Source organism: Poecilia latipinna, unplaced genomic scaffold, assembly GCF_001443285.1.
Source record: "Poecilia latipinna isolate Pla-1442-1.1 unplaced genomic scaffold, P_latipinna-1.0 Scaffold3884, whole genome shotgun sequence".
Taxonomy (NCBI): Eukaryota; Metazoa; Chordata; class Actinopteri; order Cyprinodontiformes; family Poeciliidae; genus Poecilia; species Poecilia latipinna.
The window spans coordinates 14,919-26,272 of NW_015116500.1; the positions used below are offsets into that span (position 1 = coordinate 14,919).

At 36.8% G+C, this 11,354-nt stretch overlaps 1 protein-coding gene across 3 annotated transcripts; it reads left to right on the forward strand.

Annotated features, from left to right (window-relative positions):
- The first annotated feature begins 429 nt into the window (after positions 1-429).
- Positions 430-10,642, forward strand: LOC106941820 (glutaredoxin domain-containing cysteine-rich protein 2-like). Of its 3 annotated transcripts, none has more exons than XM_015024936.1 (5): positions 430-562; positions 831-896; positions 1,291-1,474; positions 5,018-5,127; positions 7,496-9,616. In XM_015024936.1, exons 2-5 carry the CDS (start codon positions 840-842, stop codon positions 8,030-8,032), a joined length of 888 nt encoding a protein of 295 aa, XP_014880422.1. In that variant the 5' UTR covers positions 430-562; positions 831-839; the 3' UTR covers positions 8,033-9,616. The 3 variants fall into 3 exon arrangements, with proteins under 3 accessions (XP_014880422.1, XP_014880421.1, XP_014880423.1); XM_015024937.1 differs by lacking the exon at positions 430-562 and having other exon boundaries at positions 581-896; positions 7,496-7,723; positions 9,523-10,642; XM_015024935.1 differs by lacking the exon at positions 430-562 and having other exon boundaries at positions 576-896.
- Positions 10,643-11,354: the final 712 nt, after the last annotated feature.

Here is an 11,354-nt window from a genome sequence, read left to right on the forward strand (position 1 = left end):
TACTGTAAGTATGTATTGAAACAACATGGTGGCAAAGGTCTAGACATAGCTTGTTGTCTTAATTCATCATGATTTTTTAAATCAATCTGTTTCTCAGAATACCTCAATAATGAAAAACCTTTTTACAGACCACCATTGGACTAAAATGAGAAATACTCATTCTAACATGGTGTGTATTTATTTTTTGTACATGCAAAACCTGAACAAGAAAAATCTCACAAGACTGATATTTTAATTTAGTGGCATCTGGGTCTTGAAAGACAGACATGTTTTCTTTAATTCAAATGTTTCATATAAAACAGCAGCTAGTACTAATGCACTTGGCTCTGATCCAGTGACAGTGCTGCAAGTACTTAACTCCCACACACACATGCACAAATTCACAGACTTTCTCACTATTTCTCTTTCTTACACCGATAAGACCACAGAACTAGATACACAGGTCCTAGATACTTTCTATTTTAGTGATCATAATTATTTGATGGTGGAGCTTCTAGTTTCTCAACCACCCCTTTGTACACACGATCTAGCTGTGAATAATTTAGCATGAGGAGCTAAAAAGGTAGGTCCCTTAAAACAGCAGGTACACTCAAACTCTGGGGGCAGGACACAGAGCCTTTTTCATCCCAACTTTACATCCACCCACTCCTTACACACGGCTTTTCAGCCGGACTCTCTTCTACCAAGCTGGAAATCAGTCCAATATTTTAATCCATCACTCCACACAGTCACCTCAGCCCAAGGCAACATCGAGTCAAACTAGTGCCAAACATTCTGCTCAAGAAGGGTTTCGTAGATGGACTGACGCTTTCTCTGCACCTCATCCTCAGTCATCTGCCATGGAGGAATTTCAAAGGAAGCTGAACCAGCGCTATGAAGGCACCAAGCCCAGAAAGGCAAGTTATTTATGGAAATACTTTCTTCCAGGTTTATAGGTTTGAAGTGCTGAATCTGTCAGAGTAAAAAAATAAGCTCAACTGATTGTTATTTTTTCAGAAAAATTATCTAACATCTAAAATATCTGAAAAAATACTTGATATTATAACTAAGAATTAATTTCTGTTTGTATCTGATTTTGACAAAAAAGCTAATTGGAACAGAGGAATGAAGCTCAGCCTCGTGTGCATGCCCAGACCCCCACTCCTCCTTCAGAGACCAAACAGCTTTTTTTTTCACTTGCCTATCTTCTTCTATTTTAAGGCTGCCTCTTGCTAATGCTGCATCTTTTTAATGTCAGAAAGCTGCTGAGCAGAGGAGCATAATCACACCTTTTACTCCCTGAAACTGTAGGTGAGGTTCAAGCTGGCGTCATCCTACAGTGGTCGGGTGCTGAAACACGTGTATGAGGACGGACAGGAGCTGGAAAGTCCAGAGGAAAAATACCCTCACAGCTTTATCCACCGTAAAATCCCACCCAGCCACCTTGAGATGGAGCAGTTTTGCAGCTTTGAGGAGACTAATAGGGACGAACAAGGTGGGTTTTATAACTATTTTAGTCTGCTTGTAAACCACAGATATACTATTTAGTCAAAAATGTTTATGTTGATATGGGAGCACATGCAATACTTGCAGTTTGATTTTCATTTATTGATCTTTTGGATTATGAACATTCACATTATATTTGACCTATAAAAAAAATATTCACTCCCCACTTGTTCAACTGCTTAACATAAGCAGTGATTTATTAAATTAAATGGCTGCTCTTCGATGTATTTAGACATCTAGATATGGTAAAGGAAATTTTCTAAAGTTCACACTGAACTGGATGGAAAAGAAACGGGATTTAAGTGACTTTGAAGTGCTGAATCTATGAACAACTATGAACATGGCATAGTTGTTGACTCACTGTTCTGATCTGCTGGGATTTTTACACAAAACCCTCTGTTGGATTTATAAAGCTTGTTCTAAAAAATAGAAAATGTTCAGTGAGCTGTTGTGTAGATCAAAACGGATGTCAGGGGGCGTCGCAGTGGTTAGAGTGGACGCTCCGTCTACAGAGGCTGCAGACCGATGCGCCCGTCTCAAGTGGGAGTCCCGTCCTTGGTACCTTTACTACACGTCTTTCTTCCCTTCTCTCAGCCTCTTCCCTGTCAGATTATTGCTGACTAAAGGCCACAACTGCCAAACAACATTCTTTAAAAGCAAAAAAATAAATAGATAAAATGCATGCCAGAGGATATTTGACATGCTGGTTCAAGATGACATGAAGGAACAGTAGTTAAAATTACCACAGGGAAGGAAAGACCACTTATGGGATAAAACCTTTCAGTGAAGAACAGGAAACTGAGGCTACATAGCAACACGGCCTAATTGGAAACAGACTGAAAAGAGTTACATCATGTATCTATCCTACATTGTGCCAATACAGACATTTGGAAGTATCTCACAGGCCAAAGATTATTTTTGTGCAGGCCACATTTGGCGTGCAGGCTTGGGTTTGACGCATACAGTTTTAGAGCAATATGAACATTATGTTTGCACCAGAATTTGCCAGCTGAGTTGTGTTCATCTACACTTTGCCAGTTCAAGAATATTTCCATGTATCTGTCATCAAATTGTGTAGAGTCCAGTTAAAATGTATTCAGACCAATTTAAATTCAATTGCATGGTCTAATTAAATCCAGTTGTAATAAAAAAAAACAACAAAAAAAGTCAGATTCAGTTGAGCTTAAAATACTAATTATTATTGCCTCATAATGATACTTTTAACTATGCCAATAAACCAACTAGTCTCAATCAATCGAAGATCCATCAGACTCGTAATGCATCAAAAGTGATTAGAAGGATCAGTGATTGATATTTTTATTGTGCAATCTCAATAAGATAAATAGAAATCAATAAAAGAAAAGAAAATAAGTATAAAAACACAGCATCTGCATTAAATGTTTGACTAATTTACAGTCATATTTATAGGTATTAAAGAGGTGTTAAGGAGTTTTAAAAATGGTTTTGGACTTTTAAATGATTAAAATAAGATGTGAGGAGGATGGAAGACAAATTACATTTGATCAAAACAAAACGGGGATCTAACTCACAGTTCCACTTATATGAACAGAGTTATTCTTTGACCAGACTTGGAATTATCAGTGGAGAAAGAGAGTAGGCTTATTCAGAAGTAAACTTTGAAATAATGTATCTATCTTCTCCATATATATATATTTATGCTGGCATAAATTGCTGACATTGCACCAATCTCACATTCTGAGCAAGCATCCCATAAATCATTTGGGAAGCTAAATGCTCCTAGCTCTCTGGTCAAAAGACTTTGGGCAGTAATTTTACATTTTCTATGTTTTGCTTAATCTGCACATTAACTGCAGCAAAACTTAAGACCTAATAAATTAATTTTTACTTCCGTTGGAAATAAAAATGAATTAAAATGAGTCAATGGCAATAGTTAATCAAATTCGCTGAGTCGCAAACCATGACAGTCAATGAGAGTGTGCTAAACAAACTGTCATCACTTAGGAGAATTATGTTTTACTGAAGGGACATGAGAGAGAGAGAGACTCTGCTCCCTTGCAGCTCCGCATAGACAATACATGGAGGATTGATTTCACAATGAAAAAAATGATAATCTGTCTGTTTTAACCCGACTCTCATGTTTCTAACACTAAAACTATGTGATCAACGTAACACAGATGTGTTTTAATATGTCAGATTTTGATAGAATAATTTTGTTCAGTGATTCAATTTGAAAAGTGAAAATATTTGCACTTTAATGCGGACATGTCAGCCTAATTCAAAGTATCTCCATGTATTGTACACTTAAAACTTGGATTTTGAATGAATTACTGCGTCATTGCAGAGTGACATTGAGGTGATCATCCTGAGGTACTGCAGAGGTGTTAAGGAAGCTTAGTTGAGAGTTGTTTTAATAGCCTCCTTCAACTTGTCTGCATTATTGGGTCTGGTGTCTCTAATCTTCCTCTTGAGAACACCCAATAGATTTTCTGTGGGTTTTGGTCAGATGAGTTTGCTAGCCAATCAAGCACAGTGCAAGTATTGATACTTTTTACAGTTTGGGAAGGTGCCAAGTCTGCCTGGAAAAGAAAATCAGTCTGTGGAATCCTGGCTGATGGTTGGACTTTTACTCTCAACCTCAGCAACTTAAATTCTGCGCTTCTCTTCTTTCTTAATGTGGGATCTTCATTTCCAAATGAAATGCAAAATGTGCTTTTATCTAAAAAGAGCACTTTGGATCTTGTATTAATAAACTTTTCTGAAAAACTGAATGCATTAGTTATTCCCTTGAACAAACATGTGGAGCTGATTGCACCATGTCATTAAATCTGCAGGCTTCCCTCTTACACAGGAATGCATATGGCGAAAGTCAAAAGGAAAGATGACCTTTAGCCTTTGGCTTAGATGGGCCAAGTCACAACTGTACTTAAGTACAGTAACGAAGTACCTGTACTTCGTTACTTCCCATCACTGCCAAATGTATAGCAATATCAGATAATCAGACAAGCTCTGAGCTTGTAAAATATTGTAAAGTATAAAAAACATGATATAGTTACAGGTAAATCACCTTCAAATTGGTTTGAATGAGCCAATGAAGAAAATCTAAAAATAAGAGAAATATGACTTCTCCAATATATTTGTCAGTTTATTTTTGCTTTACATGTAAATTATACTAACAGTCAAGATAGGCTCCTTACATTTAAATAGGAAACACACACAAAAGGTGATCATAAGAACAGAGCAGCAAACTGAGAATTGAATAATTACTTTCTGATTTGCAATTGTTGATCTTCATGTTCCCTATTACTTTATTCCAAACCAGAATGCCACACACAGTTTATTAAATACAGCTTCATCTACTTAAATGAACAAGATGGTCGTAAAATACTCCATTAGTTGAGTTGAGGCTGATAAAATTAAATCAGATATTTTTAAAGCCTAAATAGCAAGAGGCAAATTAGGATTTGTGAGAGGGATACTGTATTTTTTAAACTTCTGATGCAAGTTGTCAAGCTATGCTAAGACTTCCCTTTGTTTTGTTTGCTTCACTCAGGTTTCTATCCAACAACAGGACTCATTGCCCAAAGAATAAATGTATACAGAGGGCTGAGAAACTACAAGCCTGCAGGTGGTCAGACTGTGGAAACGGAGGGTGACAGCAAGGTAATAAAGCTTGCTGTTTGGGATGAGAAAATGGAAGATACATTTCTTATTTGCCTGAATGTCTAAGGTTTTAAGCACTTTCTTGATTTATTTTCCTTTCAGGAATTTGTTACTGCAGATTTACCTTTGGTTGGAACTTACAAAAGTTTCTTAAGTGGTTTTAGGCATTTTAATCAACGTCCAATGAAATCAGATTTAGTTGCGCTAGAAAATCAACAAACCAACAAAGTAGAAGAATTGTGACATGAAACATTTTTAGAAGGTGTTATATTGATAAAAAAAATATGTATGAAGATGATAATAGACAAAGAGCTGGGACGAATCGGAAAAAAATCGAATATTTGTAAAAATCTGACTCTTGTACAGTGCTATAAAACAAAAAACTTCTAACACACCTTCAACTTTTACTATATTACAATGACACACCTCATTTTATTGGGATTTTGTGTGTTATATGAACATAAAGTGGTGCTTCCATCAGCTTTGTAAATATAGAGACTGACACTTTTGCCCAGTATTCTCTGTAAAATAGGAGTGAGAGCATCTGTGACCATCAGTTTTGGCAATGGTCACACCAAACACATTCTTCAATAGATTTAGAACTGAGCTTTGTCTGGTCCACTCCAACACATCGATATCCTTTGAACTATTTCATTGTACAGCTATAGATGAATAGAGGCAACATTATTCATATATTTGGCAGATGTACCAGTTTCACCAACATGATTCTTTGGACTGTAAGTAATATTAAAAGAGGGTTTTCTTTCTCTTTCGTTCATTTTTTATTTCTATTTTTCAATCGGACCAGTTTTACAATGAGGGAAGCAGCTTCATTAGTGCATCAGTCCGAAACAGAGGTCAGCCACAGCGCATTGCCTGCTGGATTCATGTCACTTTCATTGTTTCATCTTCCAAACACACAGATACACACAGATACACACAGAGTCCAACTGACCACATCAGAACTGATCTCAAATTGGAAGGCAGAACTCTTACATTACGTTATTAGTTTAGAGCATTACTGAGCTGGCATGTAATGACTGCATGGCAATATTTTTTAAATGCTTTAGTTGTTGTTCCATAATGAGATTTAGAGAAGATAATGTAAGAACCTTAAATGATTTGTAATTACTGAGCCTTTGTTGACAAGCAGCCATAAAACCTTGCATGCAACACAGACGGTTCCCTCTTATCTCTGATTGCTCATTCCAAGTGACAACATAAGATGTGTGCAGCATATAGAATAAATAAACAATTTTAAAGAAGTAAGGATCCAGCATTGTTGTCAGTATTAAGGATCAAAGGTTTCCTCTAAAATCTAATTATACTGCAGTAAGGCTTTCTAATAGAGGATTACTTGCTTTTCGATTTACCAAAAGCCCCATTAGCACAGCTGCAGTAACAAAGCTTGTTTTGTTTTTGACAAGGGTGTGACTCTTCAGCCTTTTAGAACTTTTAATCCTCCTCTGACATAAAAAGTTCACAGTATTGATGCTAAATGCAATTTTTATTTTGAAAATCTAATCAAATTGTGTTTTATTGTATTGTCTGACATACACAATTGAAACCACATATAAACACAGCTGATAAAAAGACAGATGACACACAGCATTCATGTGTCACATTAAAGTTAAACTAAAATTAATGAGGCAAACTATAGAACAATATGCAGGTGCCGGAACGGCTCATGTTTATTTGTTCAAACAATTTTATGCATGTAAAATCAACTTAGAAATGTCTCGCCACCATATTGTTCAAGAAGGACTCAGTTTTTTTTTTTCCTCACTGATGAATCTTAGTGATCAACCATAGATAGCAAAATGGCAACAATGAGTCTATACAGACATGGGCTGAAAAGCTGCTCAGCAAGGAAGAAGCCGCTAGTCTGAATCTCCCATAAAATAGCCAAATGACGGTGTGTAAAAGCACTCCAGGACAAAAGTTTTAATTTTCAGAGGCACAAATGAGGTTTAATGAAACTAAAACTAATGTGTTGCATCGTAATTAACACTTATATTTTAAAGAAAAGGGAAATATGGCGGTGACAGGCTCCTGTGTGGATGCTGAAGAGTGGGCCTATGCACTTCACAAAACAGATGGCAGGAAGTTAGACGGCACAAATGGGTTTACCAAATGGACAATATGAACACACTAACAAATTAGTTTCAAATTGACCTGAACTTTTTAAAAATCAATAAAAACTTCTTCTTTTTTTTTCATTTTTCAAGTAGAACCAAATTTGTTAAACCTGACTGATTTACAAAAGGAAAGGTTTACTCTAATTTTATGTCAGAATTTTAGAAAAAAATACTTTTGTGTTTTTATGCAACTTTTGTAATTATCCAGTAACAAGTTGACATTTCTTCAGTCCTCAGTTTTGGACTTTGGCAAAATAATCATCTACACCAGCAATCTTCGCATAATAAGAGCACCACCGAGGAAGCCTGAAATGACGCGGCAGCACTCCGTCCCTCCACTGGACTTGGAGGGATGTCCAAAGGCCAGGGATAAGGAAAGTCGGAAGAGGGCTAAAGCTCTTAAGGCACAAGAGGATGTAGAAAAAGAGGAGAATGGGATTGAAAATAAAGATACCAAGGTAATGATGCATGGCCAAGTCATTCTCAATAGTGTGGTCAGGTTTTTATCACCACATTTTTTAGTCATTTTATTTTCAGTCTCACTTGTCCTCTCTCTTATCAAATTTCACTTTATTCTAGGTTTTCAGGAATCTTACTTTAAATGTTTACCTACAAAATGTCATCAAGTTTATCTGTCGATGTCACATTCTTACCTTATAACAAGAATATTAGTTGTATTCCACTTTTCCCTCTTTTATGCTGACCTTCTTGCTGCTATAACTGTTAACCAATTGTCCCACTGTTATCTGTCTACTGTGAACAGATAGTGATGAGTCCACAGTTTTCTTCTGCCCTTGCAGCATCTGCTTGCCACTTACAAGCCAGCAAGGAGACCCAACTTGCTATTACTTCCTCCCCCTCTTGGCTGATTACTGCTCTTTCCCCACCGTCTTGCTCCATCTTTTGCTCATTGCTTTTGTTATTGCCACATTTTTGCTGCATCTGAAAGAAAGTTCATGTTGTGCTTTATTTGTTTCATAGACACAAGATAATCTTTTATCATTTTCATGTTTGCCCAAGTTTGGAAGCTGTTAATAGTTAACAATTTATAAAGAGAAATGTTACATCATGTAATTAGAATAATTGTTGTCTGACATGTTATGTGACATGTTTGGATCGTCAAGAGATAATAACTCAAACATTAACCAAACAGAGGGCAGCGCCTGTGACTCAAGTGACCGAATGGCCCCTAAAATGACTTCAACCATAGTATTAATGTGGTTGTTATGACTACAACTTATAAGCCTGTTACTTACAACCCAAATTCAGAATTGTAAAAGTCAGACAGGAAGCATTTCTGCAAATGAGGCCACAATAATCCATCCATCTCCCACTTGGTTCTAGAATCATTTGTAAACAACAAACCAAGATCCTTGAACCCCTCCGCTTGAGGAAGATATTATTCCCCGACTCTCTGAGGTAGCAATCCACTCTTTCCCCAGTTGAGAACTATTGTCTCAGACTTTGCGCTCATAATATTTATGAGTAACATGCAGGTTAAAAGTATGGAGATTGAAAAGGATGTTCAAGCATGACTTGTGTTATAAATTTTCACAGATGATGCCACTTATCCCAGCAAGTTTTGAATGCATTTCATTGAATTTATTGTGCTGAATAACAATAGCGGAGAGTATTTTATAACCTCTTTGTTCTGTCAATCTACATGGATACTTTTCATTTGTTCAATATTTACTGACAGTGTAGTTGTAAGTAAGAAAATTGCTATATACTTGTGCATTTTCCTAACACATACCTATTTAAGACAGACACTGATTAAAAATGTCTTTGGAAAAAATCTTAAGTCATTAAGTTTCCTTGAGTTTTCCTGAAGGTGGGTCACTCACACTGGGCAGCTGTATTAACATTTGTTAATTATGAACTGGCCTGGGGTTGGGATTAATCCATTTTGAAACAGCTGTAAAACAAACTGTACAATGTAAAACTATAACTGCGTCAGTTCATGGAATGGAGGACAGATGTAGATCATTGAAAAGCACTAAACCACAGACTGACTTCTAATAACTAAAAAGCAGGACCACCACACCAAGTTCTGTAATAAAAACAAATCATACGGCATTGCCCTGTCCTTGACCTTTCAAGAATCCCCCATCTTTTGCTTCTGCATTGTTTACCTGCTTCTTATTTTATTTCCCCATCCATCCAGCCTCTTCTAGCCCTTATTCACCCTTTGCTTTACCTCACAGTTTCTCTCTCCCACTTCCTATTTTCTCCCCTAAAGTGTTTGCTCTGTCTCCAGGAGGCCGACAGCTGCCAGCATTGTGGTGGTTCAGGCTGCGCTCCGTGCTCCCTGTGTCATGGCAGCAAGCTGTCCATGCTAGCGAACCGCTTCAATGAGTCCATCAGTGATCTGCGATGCCAAGCCTGCTACCCCGATGGTCTGGAGAGGTGCCAGTCCTGCTCCAGTAAATAGCACCATTTGGCCAGTACCCATGTCTGGCGATGAGAGTGCAGCGTGTGACCGATGCGCTATCGCCTTGTCAGAACTGCCTCAGCCGCAATACTGCTTTAATCCCAAAATGTTATAGGTGGGATGTTTCAGAGCTCTACAAGGAACCATAAGCCATGAGAAGACAAGGGAATATCTGTTCTGCAGACACAAAAATCACGAAATAACAATTACTGTGTGCAGTGAATGTTGCATGAGATAACACAAAAACATAATCCCTTTTGTTGCCGTCACTTTTTTGCATCTGTGTGCCTGTTCTCTGTAGAACCTGGTTCAACAACCTTGATATAATTTTAATTAATATGAAAAATGTTGAGGTTAAATGTTCTTTTTCCCAGTTTATTAATCAGAGAGAATGTAACCTTTATCATGTCAAAGTGATGTATTCTTCAAAGCTAATTACTGTTTATTTTTGTTAAACAGGAGAAAACACAACACTGAAAATAAGGACGTAGTGTGAAAAAGTGATAGTGTGAAAGAAAAATGTTTTCTAAATAAGGTATTTTAGATCAACTACTTTTAAAAAAGAACATTTTGTAGTTCATCAAGCTAACAGTACAAATGGTTCATGTTCTATGTTCAAAATGCTGTTTTTATACTATAATGGCACTATTTCATACATTAAGTCCAACATGCCCATTTGCTGCACATGCAATTTTCTTTTGCTCATGCAATTTAGCACTCCTTATTTGGAATCTTTCTTGATCACACCCTAAAACAAAAATCACATTGTCTGCACATTTTTTTATTAAAGTATATGAAGTGAATGTTGTATTATGTCAAGCAAAGCACTATTTTTAATGTACAGTCTAGCTAACAGATCACTAGGTTATTAGTAATTAATATCACTAGGGATTTCACAATGTACAATATATAAACAATTATGCACGGTCAATAAAAGAGAGAAATTACAGTTGATGTAGTGGTTGGTGAGTGATGGGCCCCAAATCTAACGCTGCATTCAATCCTCAAAACAACTTGAGGATTGAACTGTTCTGAACAAGAAATACTATGAGCCAGTTCAGGAGGATTCTGGATTGTTGCTATTTTATCAGGTTGAAGATGGAGTGGGTAGAAAATGGGGAAAAACTAATATGTCTTCTATGCTGTAACAATTCTGTCTTGGATTTGAACCTGTAGACAAACAGTTTAATATAAGTGAATTATTATATAAAGTATTGCTCCTGTACCAAACTCTGAGGATCTTTATTCATCCTGTACCTCTGCCTATCCTTATCAACATTCAATAAAGACTAATTATTGCTGGTAGTATTACCAGTAACACAAATCCTGCTCTGAGTAGGAGTCTGATAAAGCTTTCCACCCATGTTCAAAGTCCAGTAATACGTTCTTACGCATCAAACTTCAGCACGATAAAGACAATTTGCATTAAAGACACAAATCAATATTTGTCAGTCGTTACTGCTCAACTTTTTAGATGTTATTGGGATTCTAAAAATGGGAAATAATGTGGATGTTCTCTTCTGTTGGTGAGATCTTCTGGGGTGCATAGAGTAAGCAATGCACAAACCATTAGAAATGATTGAATCGGAGAGTCTTGCAGCTGTTTTCAACCTAATACTTTAGAAGCGAGGTTACTGTGACTCATTGGTGACAGAATA

Coding starts and splice junctions, on each gene's coding strand:
- LOC106941820 (XM_015024936.1), top strand. CDS start 840: ATGGAGGAATTTCAAAGGAAGCTGAACCAGCGCTATGAAGGCACCAAG. Junction 897..1,290: donor AAGGCACCAAGCCCAGAAAG/GCAAGTTATTTA, acceptor CTGAAACTGTAG/GTGAGGTTCAAGCTGGCGTC. Junction 1,475..5,017: donor GACTAATAGGGACGAACAAG/GTGGGTTTTATA, acceptor TGCTTCACTCAG/GTTTCTATCCAACAACAGGA.